Consider the following 21,064-nt stretch of genomic DNA (forward strand, 5'->3'; position numbering starts at 1 on the left):
TTTATTCTTTTCATTTTAACAAAAAAATACACATGGTGTGATTTGAATTCACACCAATTGAATTAATAAAACCTTAAATTTACCACTTAAATAAAGTTTCATTTTAATCTGTTTTATACATTTTTATTTTAATATGCACAATTTTTTATTTCCATTAGTTGTATATCTATACTATTAATAAAATCTCTGATTGAGTTGGTGCCAAGAGTTAACCGAGTACCAACCCAATTAAAAAATAACTAATATACCCTCTTATTTGCAAAGTAAGATATAAGTAAAAATTTGTACATAATGAGATTTGAACAAAGATCACTATGCATATAAAATTTTTTCTTTTACCATTTTTGAACTACACGTTTTATTATTTATTGTATGCTATTTTAAACACACATATACGTTTTAAATTCTTAATTTCCACATGCATACATGTGTGATAGAATTTCTAGTAATAAATAATATTCTTTTTCTAAGAAATCTAAACTTATGCGCTCGTATAACTACAACTTATATTACCAAACTATAATTCAAAACCGGATTAGTTAAATTGAATACTGATCGGGGTACTAGTCCGAAATAAGAGGCTAGGTCAATTCAACCGCTGACTGATAAAGAAACAATTAAACATGGTACTATCTTTTTATTTATTTATGAATTTTAATAATTGATGAGCCGATACAGGTCTGCAAACCTTGTACCAAGCATGACATTGGTTGAGCCTTTTGGAGTTACTCGTATCATATCAGAAACCAGAAAAACATGATTTTCATTAGTAAAATAAAGGGGAGAAACTTGATCTATTGATACAATGGATTCTAAACTTCTAATACAAAGCTCATTTCTCCATGTCTTTGGAGAAACCTGATCTGATCTGATCAAAATAAAATACAAAGTGGACTATAAACAAAAATAATCCATATTCAGAAGTACCTAATATTAGTACCTACATACACAATTATTATCATTTGTTCTGCTTCATTCTCTCCAAAACAAAAATGATAGAAAACAAAGATGAAAATATAAGCTTTAGCAGCAACAGCTAAACATGGTATGGAATCTACTGTGATGTCATGGCGCAGCAATCCCCTTCTTCACCAGCATATCGTAAACTCTATCGATCTTGCTTGGTTCAATCTTGAACAAGCGATGAGCATCCGCTTTCTTACTAACATTTCCATTGAAGATCTCTTCTGAAATGATCTGTAGCATCCTTAGATAAAGTGGTGGAGGTAACCGAATCTCACTGCACAGCCGCTTCTCCTGCCACCAATCCAACACAAACCATCAACAGTTTGGCTAATAGCTCCAATGAAAACTACAGTAAGGTATAAGAGTGCTTGCAGATTGCAAGCAAATTCCTGCCTCAAGGCTAGACCTGTCAATCGGATATATCGGGTTGATTTTAACTTGGGTTAATATGGGTTGGGGCAAATCAGGTTTTAAAAAATTTCACGTCATTTTGGGTTTGCGTTGTTTCGAGTTCAGGTCATTTGGGTTTGCTAATCAAGTTTTTCAGGTTGGGTCGTTTTGGGTTTGTCATTCAAGTTTGACACATGAGTTCAGGTCATTTGGGTTTGGGACATTTTTGGATTGGATCATTCTGGATTTGGGTTGTTCTGAGCTTCGATAGTTGTCCTTTTATGAAACACTAATTTATGAATGCAATTGTTTGAAACACAGCTTCAGATCCAGATGAAAATATAGAAATTAGGGATATAACATTCTTACAGTTTCAGAGAGTAACTGGGTTTCGGCGAAACCCATTATGTCCAAATCTTTAGCATAGCTTGAAGAAGCCTGTGCTGTTGGTCTTGCATTTGAGTCCTTGCCGACAGACTCGGAAGCCATGAATGAATTTGGGGCTGCCTGGCCACCTGGACCACCCTGGACTCCATCTTTTGCTCTGTGAGAACTCTCTTCAGCTTCCCGTTTCTTTTTTTGTTCAAGATATTGATCTGCTTCAGCTGATGTTCGACAACCAGCTGCTCGGGCTTCCTGCATATAGTTATTTCACGTGACAACAATCGATGACCATATTATGAAGATTACATATTTAAATGAGGTAGAAGAAGTGGCCAAGCAGAATAGTGGGTTATAAAGCAGCAATAGCATGAATAATACCTTGAGTTCTTCGATCCTTTTTAAAGTCCGGTGCTCGGCGATAACCGTCTGAAGCAATTCGTCATGTTCTTCCTTTGAATGAAAACGCATGAAGACATCATAACGTCGGCAGAGTGCTCTCTCCTCGGGAGATAAGTCTTTCTCTATAGGATTAGGATATAACAAATTTCTTTCTAGTATGAAATCCTTTCTACGCTTCCTCTCATCCAACCTGACAGTAGATTTATTTTGAGTATGAGGTAGAGAAAAGTATTGCATAAAGGCAAATCAATTGAAACGGAACAGAATTTCCTAGACCTGAAAAGTATCGAGTCATAAGTCTTTCCCCGACCCCAAGACCTTTTCTATCCTATGAAATTTTATTCTGATATACTAATATGGACTTTACTTTTTTGCATCTTACACATTCACAAGGGTGGAATCAATTATCTCCAGCACAAATCAGATTACCAACTGCCTACCTCTTTGAATAGATACGTAACACTCGCAGCTTAAGCTCACGCTCTTCCTCAGTATCAGTGTCTTTAAATTCCATCTCAGCTAGTAACTGCTCGGCATCATTGTCGTACTCTGGATCGAACTCCTGCCTTTTGGCATTATAACCACTCAACTCAACTAAAGATGGACCTTCATTTCCTGAAGAATTTGGCTTCTTTCCCCCATAATTTCTGTCAATTTGATGATCTAAAAGACAATAATAAAAATGAACTAAATACTGGCATTTCAATATATTATGATTATGGCTCCATCCACACATAAACTTCACTGGCAGATAACAATGAATGGCGATTTGAAGCAAGTGTCATATGAATGTACATGTATGAAACTACATATGGCTTAGTAGCATCTGGGCTATATATTACTTAGACCAGTCAATTTTGACCCAAAGCTGAAAACTCGACTAGATTAATCTGAATCCAAACCCAACCCAACCCAACCCAATTTGAATATAAAAAGTCAACAACTGGAACCTGCTCAACTGGGATCCGAAAATGACCCAGACTAGAAATGACCTGAACCAAGTGTCAACTTGAAATGACTTGACTAGCAAACCCGAAAGAATCAAACCCAAAAAAATCCAAATCCAATTGACCCAAAACAAACACAACTTGAACTTGACACGGAAATTTTAAAACCAGAATTGATCGGACCTAAAACCAATCCGAGCCCCCAGTTGAGAGGTTTAATATTACTGGAATAATGATAGTAAAAGAGAACAAAGAAAAAGTAAAAAGATAACAGACCTTCCATTTTAACATTGCCATCTTTAACCTGGTTCATGTTCGATACTTTCACAACAGTGGCCGATGCTGTGATGTTACTGCTAGAACGCGCCCCAGACTCTACATCTAAAGTTTGCAGATACAAGGCAGAGAGCACGAGGATCACAGTGATTAGATTATCAGTGCCCACACTAAATAAATAAAGTATCTCCCAGCAGGGAAAAGAAAAGATATATCAATGCTCACCTGCATTTAAGCCAGACATTATTCGGCCACAATTACTGCCTTCAACTCTGGGTAAATCAATAAAATTCACATAAGAAATGGCACAGATGAACAAAGAGGATACATACAGAGAGGAGAATGGTGGTTATACTTGACTCTTGAAGGTGAAAAAGGAGATTCTTCTTTCACTGAAAGCTCCCCAAGCATAGTTCCTACAAAGCTCACGATAAGTTAGTAATGGTAAGAAATTTTATTAACAGCAGGCATCAATAATAATTAAGTTCACTGTTGTTACGTTCTCTAGGGAGAATTTTTCTACCATGTAAATGCAAGATAGTTTCAAGCAAAAGGGGAAAGAAAATGAATCCAAGGCTTACGAATCATAGCACTTACAAATTTCCCTTCACCAATATCACCAAATAAAAAGCAGGGGGGGGGTGAAGACATATTTAAGATTATAAAAAGGAGACGAACTGAAAAAAGACACTAACCTTTCTTGTCCTCAGTATGCCCTTTAGCCATTGCAAGAAGCTCTTTTCTATTTTTTCCAACAACGTGAGACATATCCTTTGAAAAACTCAAGTTGTCAGATCTTTATTATATGCACAGAAAGGCACAACTAATAAGGGATTTGATAGTTCTTATACCGGAAGAGGGAAGAACGGGGACTTCATATAAACATTAGTATAGTGGTCAATGCACTTCTCCTTACTCTTTGTGCCCACATGCTCAGCTACTTCTGCCCAGTTTCCGAGGCCATACATTTCAATTCCCTACAATTAGAAAAAAAAAATAAAACAAGATTGATTCCTTGATTATTCCACATATATATGCTGTACGGAACAAATCAAGAAGGACCAAACATAACTTTCTTCACTGCTTTAACAATGAGTATGAACATAGAAATACCTCTAGAAGCAAAATTTCATCATCTGCATTCCAGTCAGGACAGATAAGGGGAAAAGATAAGTTGTCCTGTTAATCAAAACTCTGTTGTCAGCACTGAATCATAACATAACCAAAGGTACATAAAACAGATATGAGATACAGAAACATGAGCAAAAATGAAGTTCATCAGAAGCTCTATGTTAACATAAACAACAAAAATGACAATTCAGTATGATATCAGGACAGGAAAAATTGTTTCCGGAAGGCTTTTACTAACCATGACCCTGTAAAGATGGCAGCTTTTATGAGGCGTAACCTCGGCTCCAACAGAAAAGCACTCTATACATAGGTCGAAATCAGGACAAATAGCACATTTGATACGGATTTTTCCTGTGATGTCCTTGTTGCAATAATTGCAGTGGTATAAAGCTCTTTTCCCTTCACTTGTTCCTTGACCTAGCTCCGAAAAGGATATAAGATCAGGAATAGATGGAAAAGGGTCAAAATAGCTAACAAATGAACAAAGAGAATTGCCTGAGTTCTAAAGAACCAAAAGTATTTAGAATACTTAGGGAGGACCAATCATTTTAAAATAATCACAAAATCACCAGCACCATACCATGGGCTCAAGAATCTTGACAACAGCTAATCATAATACTATGTATCTAACCACTTATTAGAACTTTTCCAAATGCAATATATGCATAGCCAATCTGCTTTAGATAGAATTATGGGTCAACTTTTAGCAACTATATCAAGGTCTAAAATAAGGATAGAATATAGCAAAACAGAATATCGACTTTTTTAAGTTTTAGGCAGCAAAGTCTCTACATTCAGAGGGTCTTTACCCTCTAGGTTCTAGAAAAGGTGATCTGCAAAGCTCCAAATATTTAACAATTCCTTTTTCTCATAAAAATAAAATGGCCACTGTTATCTCTTGAAACTTTTGCATTTGTAGCCAAAGACTTGTATCATAATACTAGAAAATGGCCCTTGGCACACTCTCCATATGGCTCTGCTATAAATTTCCATTACTAGATAAAAACATTGATATTTTGGTTATCTTATTTTTATCAAATAATTGCATCATAGAAAAGAACTTTTCACTGCAAAATTCATTCTGAGGGGGTTGCATTTTGAAAATCGTAGAAAAGCACCTGAAGAAGAAGATTCTAAATTTTCTCCAGCAGAGGCATTCTTTTTTCTCCTTGATCTGCATAACAAGAAAGGGGTATTTAAATGAAGCAACCCAAAAAAGAGAATCATGAAAACCCCATTAACTGATTATATCACAATATAAAGGGAAAAAAATGCTGTTAACCAGTTAATAGTTAATTATTACACAAACAAACGGAAGAAGACATAAGCAATCAAAAGGAAAATAAGACAACAATGATTCATCCTTTGTTATCATAAAATTCATTACAACAAGTGATGTTAGATTCTGAGTATGTAAAATTCACCATAAGAAAGAAACCTCAAAGTTAATGAACTAATAATCCAGTATAATTAAATGGCAGAGTAGATAATCAAATCTATTAAAATAGATAATATCCCTAATCATAGCCTCTGTTTATTTTATCACTTTATATTTCTCAAAATCATCACAATGAATTTGTTATACTGAGTTACGAGCAATGCTAGAGCCCAAAAAAGGCTCAAACTCACAAGAGCTCAAGCATCCAACATCACCAACTGTTGACAAAGGCAGCAAACCACCTGGCACAACAAGTAGCTGACAGAGATCAACTACCTTGTCAGAAAATGACTCCAAGCAACCAACAGTTATAGGGCTGACAAACTGATCACTAGGCACACCAGGACGCCAACATGGCCAGTTGGACAGCCAATAAGCATGCTTCATGCAGCCATTCGAACAGTCCAAAGACTAAGCATAAATACCTGAAGTACGACTCGACTTCTCTCTCTACACTCTCGTGTCATTATCGTGCTTAAGCTCATACTTCCGTTTCCATCTGATAACACCCTTTAGTAACTTGAGAATTGAGCATTATGGAGCATAAGCTTCGGCGCTCTATCTCACGTTAGGAACCCATATTCTCTAAGCCCCGCTTACCTTCCTCGAAGAGTACCGTCAAGGTCAGCCAATCACCAAAAGAGCATCAACAGTATTATTGCACAAAAGTGAACATTTTACAGACAGGTCCTAGTGTTCTTTCTACTAACTAAAAAAAAGGAGTAACTGAAAATGCAAAAGTTCGAACTCAAACCAACAGTTCTAATTTCTGAAAATAATCTTAGCCCTTCACCATGCAAGCTAAAATGCAGATTTCTGAATGACAAGTTTTTTCTTAAAAAAACATACAATTTAACATAATAATTCTTCAAAATAAGGAAATTAAAGAAAGAAATGATGACTAACCTCTGGGTAGGATCCTCATCAGCAGAATGAAAATTCCCGCGAGAACGACCCATTGAAAATTTGAAGTACTGAACCCTAGTTTCTCAATGAAGTAAGGAAAAAGACTTTTCGGTAAGGAAGAGCAGCTTACAGAAAAAAAAGTTAATGAATTTGACGGGTTTAGCTGAAATTCGTAAAATTCCCAGAAATTTTGAATCTTTATGAGGATTGGGAATTGAACGAATTCAGTTGTGTTTATACTAATAATTATAATAATTATTTTACTGTATCTGCAATTAAGCATATTGTTTGGTAGTTCGATTTATATACTGCCAATTCCAAACAGCTTTTTTTTGTGTGTGTGTTTTTCTTTCTTAAATTTATTTCTGAAACAGAACCCTTTTATTTATTTTTTTCTTTAAAAATATTATTTACCATTTGACCCTTGAATTTTACAAATATTTTTATTGTTTTGGTACTTAAATTTTTATCTCATTTTATCTTAAAATTATCAACATCTAATAAAAATATATTATGTTTCAGATTTTCTTTTAAAATAAACTGGACAAAAATAATAATTCAATCACTAAATTATCAAAACTTTAAATATTAAAATAATATATATATATAAAATTCAAAAGTCAAATAGTGAATTAATCCTTAATTTGTTACCGCTAAAAGTAAAAGAGACTTGCTCCGGTTAGCTCTAGGTTTTTAATTAATTAATTAATATTTTCTTTTTTAATTAAATATTGAATGGCAGTTGACATTTTTATTTTCATTTTTTCCTATTTATCTTCTATCTAAATATGATCTGCTCCTACACTCAAGTGTATGATAGTTACAAATTAAAATTGCATCCAAAAAGATAGGAAAAATGTCATGAGACTAGTACTTAACAGAGGAGTAATGTCTTTTCTATTTAATAATAGTAATAATCGAAATAAGATTAGATGCTATGTTAACTTGCTATAGTATAGTTCAGGTAAATTTATAGTTTTACTAAAAGGTTAATTTTTTCGTGAGAAATTTTTAAAGTATTATTCGTTATATAATTAATCGACTTATTAATAATTGAAAGTATTATAATTTGATGAGAGTCAACCTACAAAAGAGAGAGAAATCAACATATTGCATATAATTTAAGTGGTGTTGTAGTTGCAAGTGCCTTATATAAACATCATGTTAATGGTTCAAGTTCTTTCACATACAGGTGAGCTCCATAATTATACATGCATATTAATACTTTTCGCTTGAATCTTGCAGTTCCATCAATCCAAGTTCTACGAGCTCTATGAACCAAGTCCCATCAAATAGTTGTAGGATATGACCTCATGGCAGTAAGAGATTACGTAATAAATTTACATGAACATTCGACAAAAGAGTCCTATATATCAACCAATGTTTGACATAAAAATTTTAAATTGTAAATTGCAAATGAGATGTTAAATTATTAATAAGTTTTTATTTTAATTATTTAATTTTAAAATGTTACAAAATATTAATAATTTATTTAAAAATTTTTATTTAAGTCATTGAACTATTCAAAAGTTTTTATTTAAGTTACTTAGCTTTTAAATTTAAAAAAAGAAAAAGAAAAACAACATGACTAACAAGCTTTGAGCGATAATTCGACGATCAGTACGGTGGATCAATGTCAATCAATAAGTAGAAGAACATACCTTAGATCCAAATCAATCTGATAATTAGTGTTGGAGATTGGAAAAGAAAATTATTTGGATTTTGGTTCGTAGATTCATGACATTCAAAGATGTTTCATGAAAAAAAATTAAATTGTAGAAGAGAAGGGGAATGAGAACTTTTGATTAGTGCAAACAGAGTGAATAGAGAAGCCATAGAATATCAATTTTAACAACCGAGTGACTTAAATGCAAATATTCGAATAGTTTAGAGACCATTTTGTAACTTTTTAAAACCGGGCAACCAAAACATAAACTTACTAATAGTTTAGTTGCCTTAGGTGTAGTTTACCCTATTTTTAAATATTGAAAGAAATTAGCCATTTCAGGTAAATAGAATGATCAAAAGTGCCTGTGAAGTCTCCGTACTCTTTGAAAATTTAGAATTTAGTTCTTATACTTTCATTTTCAAGAATTTAATCTCTTTATTTTTTAAATTTCAAAATTCAGGAATAAATGTTAACATTGTTAATTTTTTTGTTAAATTCAAATTTATTACAATGTCATTTATTTATTACATGGCTATCGAGTGAGTATTTTTTATTTCAAAATGTCACACCAACAAATTTAACAGTGTTAATAGTTTGATTAAATTTTAAAATATGAAAAGTAAAGTGACTAAATTCCTAAAAATAAAAGTACATGGATTAAATTCTAAATTTTTGTAAAGTACATGGACTTATATGACAAATTTTAATTCTTTTCTTTTCTTATTAACAACACGACCACCAACATGTAACGGAAGTAGATGAGTGAACTGTGAAGACCCATTTAAAGCTAAAAAAACTTAATGTGATTAATGAATGAAGATTTTGATGATTTTTTCCTGGATTACAATAATCAAACACTCTTTAATGATAGAATCCAAATTGACCCTATAAATAAGTGGCAAAGGGTCTAGTCCTAGTTGCGGGGTTAACAATTAAATCAAGCATTTCTTCTTCTTCTTCAATCTTTTTACAAATGGAAAAGAAATTGAATGGTGTGTTTTGGTGTGTTGGGGTATTAGGGTTAGTGACAGTGGTTTTAACAGTGCATGCAATCACATGCGAAGAAGCCGTACAAACACTGATGCCATGCAAGGCATACTTGACGACCCCTGCACCCTCACCCACCCTCGCTTGTTGTCAAGCCGTGGCTAGCGTTAATGCATCGGCCAGCACCACTCAGTCACGTAGGGATCTGTGCGAATGTTTCAAAAAGAAGGCCCCGGTTTATGGGGTTGATCCTCAGAAAGCCAAGCAACTTCCTGGTTTGTGTGCTGTTCAAGTTCCTTTTCCGTGTGATCCATCAGTCGATTGTCAGCAGTACGTAATATTTTTTATTTATTATGTACTAGGGTTTATACTTTATCATATGGTATAATTAATAAAAGTATCATAGACGTTCTTGTATTAGGAGTTGAATTACATTTTGCTCGTGCTACTAAAAAAATGGGCAAGTACCTTAGATCAAAGAATTAATTGGCCTTTCTATTAAAAATTTCATCAATTTCTACTATTAAGTGATGATGTGTCACTATACTTGGTTGCTTGAATTAGTCTCTTCATGTAAGCATAAAGTATATGTGGCACGTTATGTGTCGTTATTTGCAGGGGCGAAGCCAGAACAAATTTTTAGGGGGTCGAATGAAATTTTAATTTTTTATAGTCTATATTTTTATAATTTTTAAAGAATTAAATAGAATTTTTATAATTTTAGGGGGGCTAAAGTATAATTTTACCTTTACTAATTTAAAATTTTTTAAAAAAAATTCAAGGGCCTAAATAGAAAATTTTCATTTTAGGGGGGCTAGGGCCCCTGCCAACCCCCCTGTATCCGCCTCTGGCTATTTGGTTGCGTTGTTAGAATGACTAGTTTGCTCTTTTAGCTAACATATAATGACTAATTTATCCTTTTTTTAGTAGAGGTGGTAAAATGCAATCTGACTTCTAATATAGAAGTCTCTATGTTATTTTTTTTATCAATATTACACATGATTAGTCAACTAGATAATAATACTTACTTGAAAATAAAGTTATATGAATTTACTTTTAAAAACTAATTATCATTTAATTCGCTAAAATCAATAAAATTACATTTTATTTTCATCGTTCCATTTTTTCAATGCTTGTTTGAACTGATTATATAAGCAGGCTAACTTTCTCTCCTTTTAAACATGCAGCATGCTATAGGCATAGGCAATGGAGTTACAAGGCATTCCACCTCCCAAGAATAAACACAAGAGCAAGCATCAACAACTTCAGAAAGGAATTCATTAACTTTGTGTTGTGGAGGACCTTCGTTTCTTGTTTATCTGATATGGGATATTTATGAACAATAAAAAATTATCCTTTTTGAATAATGTTATGATATTTCAGCTCTAAAAATATCATTGAAGACTTCAAAATTTTATAATATGCATAAAGTGTGTCAATCATATAAGATTTATATGTCCATAAATTTATATTGTCATTTCATGTGTCTCTCAAAATTTGTTAGTCAAAGGTACGCCTCCTTTACTTTTAGCTTAGGAGCTCCTCATTCGCGAGTAACAATACAACACCTGTAACACGGGGTTTATGGTCAAAAATAGAATTTTATTCATGATTATGATATGTCATTAAAAACAAATCAAGATTAAAAATAAAGTTATCTTGATTTATTTTTAAATTTTTTTAATGATATGTTATCATTTAATTTATTAGTAATTTATAAAATTATACATTATTAATACATAAAATTTAAATTTGTAAAGCATTTTCTTGTATTGCATATATACTTAGGTTAAAATATAATAATATTATAGTTTATCAACAATTGTTTAGTGCAATGGTAAGGTATATATTACATTTTAAAGATGAGACATAGATTCAAATATTGAACATGATATTATTAAAATAGACAATCACGAACTTTAAATATAAACCACTTATTCAAAAAATATCAAAAAATAATACTATATAATTTTTATACCTCAATACTATCGGATCAAATGTATAAATCTAGAGGCTATGTAATATAATTCTCTCGAGGCCGTACATATAAATTTATTGGTGAAATTTAAGTTTTATTTAGGCTAAAATTTAAATTTAAAATTTATTTTAATATAATTTATATCTTTTATTTTTATAATATTATTACTGAATTCAAATTATTAACACCATTAGTTATTTTTGTTAAATTTTTCTACAAAGTAATTGGTTGACGTGTGTTAGACCATAACAAAATGAGCTGAAGCCCAAATACATAAAGACTAAAAGACAAAGGGGAAAAATAGTTCAAAAAATTCGACAATCATATTGCAACGATTATATTGTAACGGTCAGATTCCAAGATTATATTGTAACGGTCAGATTCCAACGATCATATTGTAACAGTCAGATTTTTGTATTACTAATAGACAGATTTTTGCATTACGAACATTCCCCCACTAATGTAAAAGAATTGAAAATTTTTGTAAAAATGGAAAAAGATAAAATGTGAGAAGAGCAAGAACGAAATTACCTACTTAGGCACTGTAACACCCCCTACCCGTATCTGTTGTCGGAATAGGGCACGAGGCATTACCGGAGTTTACTGAACGTTTTCAATAATTCTGAGTCATTTATTATTCATATTCTGAAAATAATCATAATGTCCCTCTATTGGGCCCTCGAAGCTCAAAACATTCATTAGGAACCTACTGGGATTAAATCGGAATCATAGGAAATTTTTCGCAAAATCTTAAATATATATATAGATTTTAGAATTTTTTTCCCAAGTTAGGTGCAGGGTTCATACGGGCATATCACATAACCAATATTTTCATAAGAAATTGCATAACTGAAACCTTTCCACTCTTTCATAAGCTCAATTATATTTTCATCTAAGCACTTACCATTCCAATGCAACTTATAATTAAACATATTACCATTCAACAGTAATTTGGCACTTGCCTAACATTGGTTAGCATACTTTAATATTGACAAACTTATTTTCTCGCCATGTCTCACTTAAATTTATTACTCATCTTAATACACATAATTTTCCTTGTATCAACGTATCAAAGATAGTTTCATATTTACATGTCATGATACATATCATTTTGTTGTTGTTTCTTCTTAAATATAAATCATTCAATTCATTATGACAATATTTCATGTACCTTAATTTTTTTATAAGTTCAATGTATATTTATTCTAGTAGCAGTTCATAATCTTGAATATGCATAATTATCAGGCAGGTTTCACATACATGTATTTTCCATGTCATATTTCAGTATATCAAATAATTATCATTTCTATGTATTTCAAGTTTAATTTCATGATTTTAAGTACTTATCATTTTCTATTTTTATCCCGTTGAATTTCTCGAAATTTTGATGGATTTTCAGGGGTACACTTTAGTGTACAAATTCGGGTCCGTCAATTCATAGTCAAATGCTCACGTTTTCCAATTCAGAGAGCACACTCCCGCGAACCTCATTTCTTACAGCGGGATTACCAGTCCAGGCTAAATCCCCTGCAAGAGAGCACACTCCTGTGAACCTCATTTCTTACAGAAGGATTACCAGTCCAGGCTAAATCCCCTGTAATATAAACTCATAGAGTATTGTCGGGATTACCAGTCCAGGCTAAATCCTCTGCAACGACAATTACTCTAATGAGCTTGGATCTGAATTACCAGTCCAAGCTAAATTTAGACTCTAATTATGATTACCCGTCTGGGCTAAATCCATTTTCCACATATTCTTCAAGAGGGCTATATCAGGATAGGATCACCCGTTCAGGCTAGATCCTTTTTACCATCAATTCCTTTTCAGAGATCCATCGAATTTTTCTTTCATTCAACCGGGATTTCTTCCCCTTTTTATCAAATATATCAAGGTTTCATAAATTTTCATACAATAAACTTTCAATCATATTCACATCAATAACATACATTTCAAGCATTTAAGATATAATTCAGGTTACACGAACTTACCGGGCTAAATTGCAGAAATATCAAAATTTAGGGACATTTTGATAATTTTTTTTATTTTTCTTGAATTTCCACCCAAATCTTGATCTAAATAAATATTTCATTCAATTTATTAATTCAAATGATAAAAAAATTCATTTCATGCAATTTGGTCATTTTTGACATTTTTACCAAATTACCCTTAAAATTTTACTTTTATTCAATTTAGTCCCTGAACTTAAAACAGGTAAATTAGCTATTTTAAAATAAACTCATATTAGCTGAATATTCACATATATTATTTTTCCTCCTCCTCCACTCCATTCCACTTCCTTGATATATATATATATTACCACTATTTACTTATTTACTCATAACAAGCTGTTCACTTGAGTCATAGTCACTAAATTAATTATATCGTAAGCTACAGAACTCCGAATTGAGATCCGTAAATTTTCTCTGAAACTAGACTCACATATCTTCTTACCATAAAATTTTCAGAATTTTTTGTTTAGCCAATAAGTATAGTTTATTCTTTAAATTCACCTCTATTCTGCTGTCTGACAGTTCCGACCCTACTTCACTAAAACTTAATTATCTCCTCGTACGGGATTCGAATGAGGTTACCATTTATTTCTATTGAAAATATACTCATTTAAGATTTTAAAAATATAAATTTAAGCCCATAATTATTTTGATTCAAGTTTTGATGATTTTCCAAAGTCAGAACAGGGGAACCCGAAATCATTCTGGCCTTGTCTCACAAAATTTATTATATCTCATGATTTACAATTTCATTACTTACACCGTTTCTTCTATGAGAAACTAGACTCAATAAGCTTAATTTCATATTTTTTTAATCCTCTAATTAAATTTCTACAATTTTTGGAAAATTTTCAAATTCAAACTATTGCTGCTGTCTCAAAACTGTTTTAATGTAAAATGTTGATAACTAAATTTATAACATCTTCCTTTCCTTTCTCTTCAATATTTTCCATCACTTTCCCTTATTTCCCTTTACTAACATAACAAGAATATAGAAACTTATATAAGGAAACTCTACATTAACATTAATTTCTTACTTTTTCAATAATATCAAACTCAAAAATATATTGAAATCTTAATGTTCTTACCTTGTGCTATTGACTTCAATCTTTAACTTGATTTTCTCTCTCCTCCAACTTCAATTGCTTGAATCTAACTTAGTAGTCTAGCTCCCCATTGTCTACTTATTATTTTTCTCTTTTGGACGTTATGGAAATTCTTTTGATTTCTAAGTGAAAATGGTGGATTTTTGGTAAAAAGGACCAAATTGTAAAGAAAAGAAAACTTTCTTTCTTTCTTCCTCTTCTCACGTTAGTGCATGGGAAAGATGATGAATTCTCTTCATCTTTCCTCCCTTTTATATTAATCATTTAATAATAAAATAATACTAAAAATCTTAATAAAATATTAATTAAATAACATTTATCTAATTAATTAATTAAAAATATCACCAACATCATCATTACCTTCTAGAATTATCTCTTTCTCTAATTGACTATTTTTCCCTTCATAATCTTTTGAAATTTCATCCTTGAGTCATCACTTAATTTGGTAATATTGAAATTTAGTCCCTCAAAATTCTTCACCTTTTCAATTTGGTCCTAATTCATCCATTTTCCTTAGTTTCTAAATTATTCCACCCTTAAAATATTTACACTCCTTCAAATTTTTCATATTTACACTTTAACCCTTCAAATTTTGGGTATTACTCTTGGGCAACAAAATTTTTCTTACTTTTACGATTTAGTCATTTCTTGAATTAATATGTCATAATATACTTCCCAATGTTGACATAACTGAAAATTTACCCTTTTTATCACTTTATTTCTTTATTTTACTATATCAGGGATATTATCTTACTATAATAATTTTCGGGGTATTACAGGCACTATCATCTTGTGGATTTGAACTAGTACATAGTGAAATGAGTGATTCTTCTCTTTAACAAGTGAACGAATCTTGAACTTGTTAAAATAGAGGTTAACTTGTGAAATGCAATTAATCTCAGATCCAATTGATGTTCCGCGATAGATTAACAAGTTTTAGCCAATACACATCGAGATGCTAGTAAGTGTTATAGAAAAACTTCCCAATGTCCTTCATAGAAGGTGGCTAGTTCTTTGTCGCATGTAAAATGATTTGCGATTTATGCAAGTATACACGTCGGTTCAAGTAATAAATTGATGAGTGAGTATCGTTCCCACGAGGATCGGATCGAGGCACAAAATTGGTCAAGTTATTGCAATATTGTTAATGTTATGGCAAGACTGACGAATAAGATGCTATGGTAAACTAAGGTAAGTATGCAGTGATAATTCAAAGGAATGATGATGTATGCGATAGATGGAATTGATGAATAATTGTGAATGCTATGGAAAAAGTGAGAGCAGAAATGTAATGGCAATAATGAGAGTGATTATCTGAGTAGAATGTAAACAAAGAAATAAACAATTAAATATATTGTGACAAAGTTACAACGACAAAGAATAAGGATAGAGTGATGTTGATTCGGAAGGTCAGGATTACCCAGAATCGACCCTTACTGCCAATAATGCCTTGGCAAAATCGTATCTACTTTACTACGCAGAAGAGTTCTAAAATGGCCTACCTCTCGCGAAAGCAAAACCTCAAGTTACCTTGCCTATGTCTATAGGCTTTTTAGATATCTTGCATGGGTTCCTTTTGTATGATCGCGACTTTATGTCTAAAGTCGACTACAAGTGTCTATCGAATACTTGCTCATTTCATTTAATTTTAATCCAACCAATCCAACCTTTTTGAAATTAGAATCAATTTATAAGTATACGAACAGTATTCTATGTCAAGAGATTTTTGCATTTTAATTGAGAAATAAGAACAATCAAATGAAACAGTAAAGTAAATTAGAGATATACTGCATCCATAAAAACAATTTAAGGTTTCATCGAAAGTAATCCTAACCCTATAAGATTTAGCTCATGGGTTGAGGAATAAAATTCTAAACCAAAATATTATCTGACATTGTGTTCAACTACTTCAATTCAATCTTTTAAAGGAACATTAATGGAAATAACGAAAGAACTTCAGGAAATAGCTTTCGTTTTCCCTCCACACTTCAGCAACACAACATCCTATGATGGCTAAGATGGACTACCTTCGACTTCATTTCCTTCGCACAACCGAACCCTTATTCACACCTGAGGATCTCTCCCACTTTTGTTCATTGTTAAGGGTTTTCTCCTTTGTCTTTTTATAGCTTTTTCCCTAAGGTAAATCCAACAACCCAGGTTTATCTTCTTCTCTTTTTAAATTCTTTTTTCAACAACCCAAGATTATCTTCTTTCTAAGTTCTTTTTTTTCTAGGATAAAAACCAATAGCTTAGGATTATCTTCTTCTCTTTTTTAGGTAGATTTTTCTGGTACAAGTACAGTTGGGCTAAAACTGATGTGCGTTGAGTGTTGACTCAATTTTCTTGGAATTTTTACGGTATTCATACTAAAAAAATGTCCAACCTTTTGCCCCAATAAACCTTCACTCCTTTATTTTTTGTTCCTCAACTTGTACCTGCCAAACCACCAAACACAACCTTTCCACAAGCGATTAGAAGTACCTAATATTTAAACACAATCCAGTCTCCTAATGAAATGATGAAAATACGAATAAAATGTCCTAAAATGAAACTAAATGTACCTAAGTACAAGTAATTAGCTAAGTCTAAAGGCATGAAATATAACTCTTTTCAAGAGTTATCATTCTTCACACTTAGGTGATTTCATCAAGTCAATCTCTATATAGACTACCCGAATCAAGACTTTGAAATCATTAAGAGCATTTAATGAGCTCATCCTCTTAAATTTAAATTCGATGAAATCGTCAAGTCTATCTCAATAGGACCGCCCAAACTCTGGGCTATGAATTCGTTAAGAGTAATAAGCTCAACCTCACATGTCGGTGAATTCATCAAGCCCGTCTAAATAGGACCACACAAATCCTGGGCTATGAATTCATTAAGAGTAAGAACTCAACGTTATGTATGTATATCATTTGCCATAGGGATAAGTAAAGTGTACATTATGAGTCTTTCCATGGTTTCGTTTGACCTCATTGAACTTAGAGAACTAAGTTGGGTATCCACCATGAATTCCTCAACCACTGGGCTTAAGACTCATCCCCGTTGACGAATCAAAAACCATTTTCCTATTTATCCCTTTGGCTAGATGATCAACTAGGTTCCTTTTAGACCTACGTACTCCAAAATAAGTACTCTATTCTTTATTAAATGTTTCACAGATTCATGTCTTATTCGAATATGCCTCTTCTTATCATTGTAAGCTTGGCTCCTGATCTGTCGTAATTTGACGTGTCAAATTAGGCTTCCCATTGCACTTAACGAGCTTATTTTTGAGAAATTATATATTTTTGTCATGCTTTTACTTAATTTTTGTTTTTAGTTTTAATAAGCAAATTAGTGTATTTTACGCTACTTTTGAGACTCAAAATGGCCAAATACGCCATCGGGAACTTAATGGTCTATTGAGTATTGTAGGAAGTCAATTGAGACCCGAATATGAACAAAAGCATCACCTCGAAGGAGGGTATTGCAATATTGAAGATTGAGAGTGATGATACCCCGGGAAGTGTTGAATTGAAGAGGATTGAGACCCTTCATAGTGATATCGTAATATCTAAGCATGGGTATCGTGATATCCAACTCCAAAAGGAACCCCCATTTCTAGATTGTATGGGTATCGCGATACCCAAGCCTGGGTATTGCGATATCGCTACTTGATGTGGAGAAAAAAATAACCGTAGGGGCAGTTTTTGTCCAACACCAACAGCAATCAAAATACAACATCCAAGGGCATTTTGGTCATTAAAAATTAGGTTGTAATCAACTTAAAAGAAACTTTTGGCTGAGAAGAAAATGAGGGTTATAGGTTAGGTTAGAAAACATCATAGTTTTAAGGTTTTTCTTTCATCTTTTAGTTTAGATTAGCTGTAAGATGTAGTTTTTCTGCAACTTCTTTATTTTCTTTGCATTTTCTTAGTTAGTCAAGTGAGTTTTTATTGTAGCTTAGTTTGATTGATTTATATGTTAAGGACCTTAAACTTGGTTGTAATCACTCTTTAATATCTAGTTTAATGTTACATCAATTTGTTTTCTTTTCATTTGCCAAAAATCTTAACTTTATTACTTTTTCTTGTTTACCTTACTGCTAGTTTACTTAATTTTACATTTCTCAAGTAAAAATCCAATCTTTCATCTTTTTATTGAGTTTTATGTTAATGGCTTTCATGGTTGTTTCTTTCATGTTTTTTAGCTTTAATATGGTAATAGGTAGCTAAACCTTAGGTGGTTGGTAGATGGAGATGTTGGGTAGTTGATTCTAGGTTTTAGGGACTAAATCGTAAAATTGGACTAAATCGAATAAACATAAAAACTTAGGATTAATGACCCTAAAGGAATATCAAGATAAGTGAGATTGTGAGGTAATCTTATTGGGCACCAAATCGTTAGTCTCGATTAGCTGGTGAGATCGAGAGATAATTTAGACTAATTTGTCTAATTTGATAAAGGTTAGACCAAGATGTAAAATGAAACTAATTTAGGAGTGCTAATGATTTAGATCTCTAATTCAAAGGTTAATTAAGAACATAAAATCAACCAATCGCTCCATGTTATCATATTTGGTAGTTTTATATTTTACTTTATTTACAATTTAATCATTTACTGTTTTAGGTAGTTAATTAGTTTAATTTACCCTAAATTATGTATTGTTGTACTATAGAAATTAGCGAGTAATTAGCTAGAATCCTTTTTTACATGCCTGTTAGATAGAGATCGCTAAATCGCTGACTCTCTTAGGTTTGATCATTGGAATACTCCGGTGTTCCATTGTAACATTACAAATATTACAACTGACTCGTCACACTTGCAGACACCACAATTAGTATTTTATCCGATCATTGTCTCTTTTGTGTCAATTTTTTCTCCTCATATCGCTCGAGAGGGCAACGAGTAGGAGGGCAGTCAAATCTTAGCAATATAAACTACGACTTATGAGTCACATAATAGAGATACGAGAGGTGTTGGTTTTTCCCATAAAGGAATCTCTATAAGCAGATTCCTAAGCCACTCGACCTCTTGCTTGACATAGTCAAAAGCTATAAACTTTGACTCCATCATGGAGCAAGCAATGTAAGTTTGTTTAGCAGACTTCTAAGAAATAGCTGCTCCACTCAAAGTAAAGACATACCCACTTGTAGAGCTCAATTTCATTATCAGTTACCTAGTTTGCATCATAATATCCCTTTAGGATTGCAGGGCATCCGAAAAATTCCAACTCCCAAGTTATTGTACCTTTAAGGTATTTAAGTAAATGCTTTATAGCATTCCAATGCTTATTTCTAAGATTATGGGTATATCTACTTAGTTTGCTGACTACATAAGCAATATTTGGCTGATTGTAGTTCATCAAGAACATAATTCTAATAATTTTAGCATACTTTGATTGAGAAAATCTATTTCATTTATTTTTGAATAGTTGTAAGCTAAAATCATAAGGAGTTCTCATAGAGATTGCATCAAAGCTATTAAAATTTTTTAACACTTTCTCTATATAGTGAGATTGATTTAAAGTAAATCCCTTTTCTGATTTAGTAACTTTAGCTCCTAATATTACATCTACCTCCCCTAAATCCGTCATATCAAATTTAGTGGATAAAAAGTTCTTGGTTTTATTAATAGATTCTATATTAGTACTAAAAATTAACATGTCATCCACATACAAACTTATGATGACATAATCAGAACCAAACATATTAGAATACGCACATGCATCTACACCATTAACAATGAAACCAAAACTAAGAATAGTCTTATGAAATTTCTTATACCATTGTTTTGGAGCTTGTTTAAGACCATACGTAGATTTTTTGAGTTTGCAAACTTTATCTTCCATACCTGGTGCCACAAATCTGGGAGGTTGCTCCATGTATATCTCCTCATCCAAATCTCCATTCAAGGAAGTTGTCTTTACATGCATTTGATTTACTAGAAAATTGTGAATTGAAGCTAAAATAAACAAAATATGAATGGTTGAGATCTTGGTTACATGAGAGTATGTATCATAATAATCTACTCCAAATTTCTAAGTGAACCATTTTATAACTGGTCTTACCTAATACCTCTGAATTGACCCATCAGGTCTGAGTTTCTTTCTAAAGATCCATATATTACTAATAGGTCAAAAGCCATTATGCAAGTCTACTTGTTCCCAAGTATGATTAGACATAATAGACTCTAGCTCATTATTAATGACATCTCTCCAAAAACTAGCATTTATTGATTTTATGGTTTCATCATAGGTTTTTAGATCCCTATCTATAAAAAATGTATGAGTGACGAAATCTCTTATAAAGTCTAAATCTCTAATTTCAATTACAAAGAAAGTAAGGAAATCCGATCCAAAACTAGTGGCAGTCTTTTGTTTTTTATGTAACATCCTAAAATATGGCCTAGGAGTTTTAGGGCTATTTTAGGAATTTTGACCTTAAAATGCTCAGATATTTGTGACTTGGTATATCAATGATGATTTTTATA

The 21,064-nt window shown here is 32.2% G+C and overlaps 2 protein-coding genes across 3 annotated transcripts; one reads left to right on the forward strand and one right to left on the reverse strand.

Annotated features, from left to right (window-relative positions):
• Window positions 1-770: 770 nt before the first annotated feature.
• On the reverse strand, window positions 771-7,140 carry LOC107891825 (transcriptional adapter ADA2b). Of its 2 annotated transcripts, XM_041100353.1 has the most exons (13): window positions 6,838-7,140; window positions 5,612-5,667; window positions 4,732-4,910; window positions 4,476-4,541; window positions 4,214-4,339; window positions 4,058-4,133; window positions 3,718-3,778; window positions 3,588-3,634; window positions 3,363-3,467; window positions 2,580-2,802; window positions 2,119-2,329; window positions 1,726-1,992; window positions 771-1,257 (listed from the first exon to the last, which is right to left on the reverse strand). In XM_041100353.1, the coding sequence occupies exons 1-13, from the start codon at window positions 6,888-6,890 to the stop codon at window positions 1,066-1,068; spliced, it is 1,662 nt and encodes a 553-aa protein (XP_040956287.1). In that variant the 5' UTR covers window positions 6,891-7,140; the 3' UTR covers window positions 771-1,065. The 2 variants fall into 2 exon arrangements, with proteins under 2 accessions (XP_040956287.1, XP_040956288.1); XM_041100354.1 differs by lacking the exon at window positions 3,588-3,634 and having other exon boundaries at window positions 3,695-3,778.
• Window positions 7,141-9,431: 2,291 nt separating this feature from the next.
• On the forward strand, window positions 9,432-10,941 carry LOC107892950 (non-specific lipid-transfer protein). Its single transcript, XM_016817964.2, has 2 exons — window positions 9,432-9,823; window positions 10,681-10,941. Exons 1-2 carry the CDS (start codon window positions 9,480-9,482, stop codon window positions 10,688-10,690), a joined length of 354 nt encoding a protein of 117 aa, XP_016673453.1. The 5' UTR covers window positions 9,432-9,479; the 3' UTR covers window positions 10,691-10,941.
• Window positions 10,942-21,064: the final 10,123 nt, after the last annotated feature.

This window comes from Gossypium hirsutum, chromosome D09, assembly GCF_007990345.1.
Source record: "Gossypium hirsutum isolate 1008001.06 chromosome D09, Gossypium_hirsutum_v2.1, whole genome shotgun sequence".
NCBI lineage: Eukaryota > Viridiplantae > Streptophyta > Magnoliopsida > Malvales > Malvaceae > Gossypium > Gossypium hirsutum.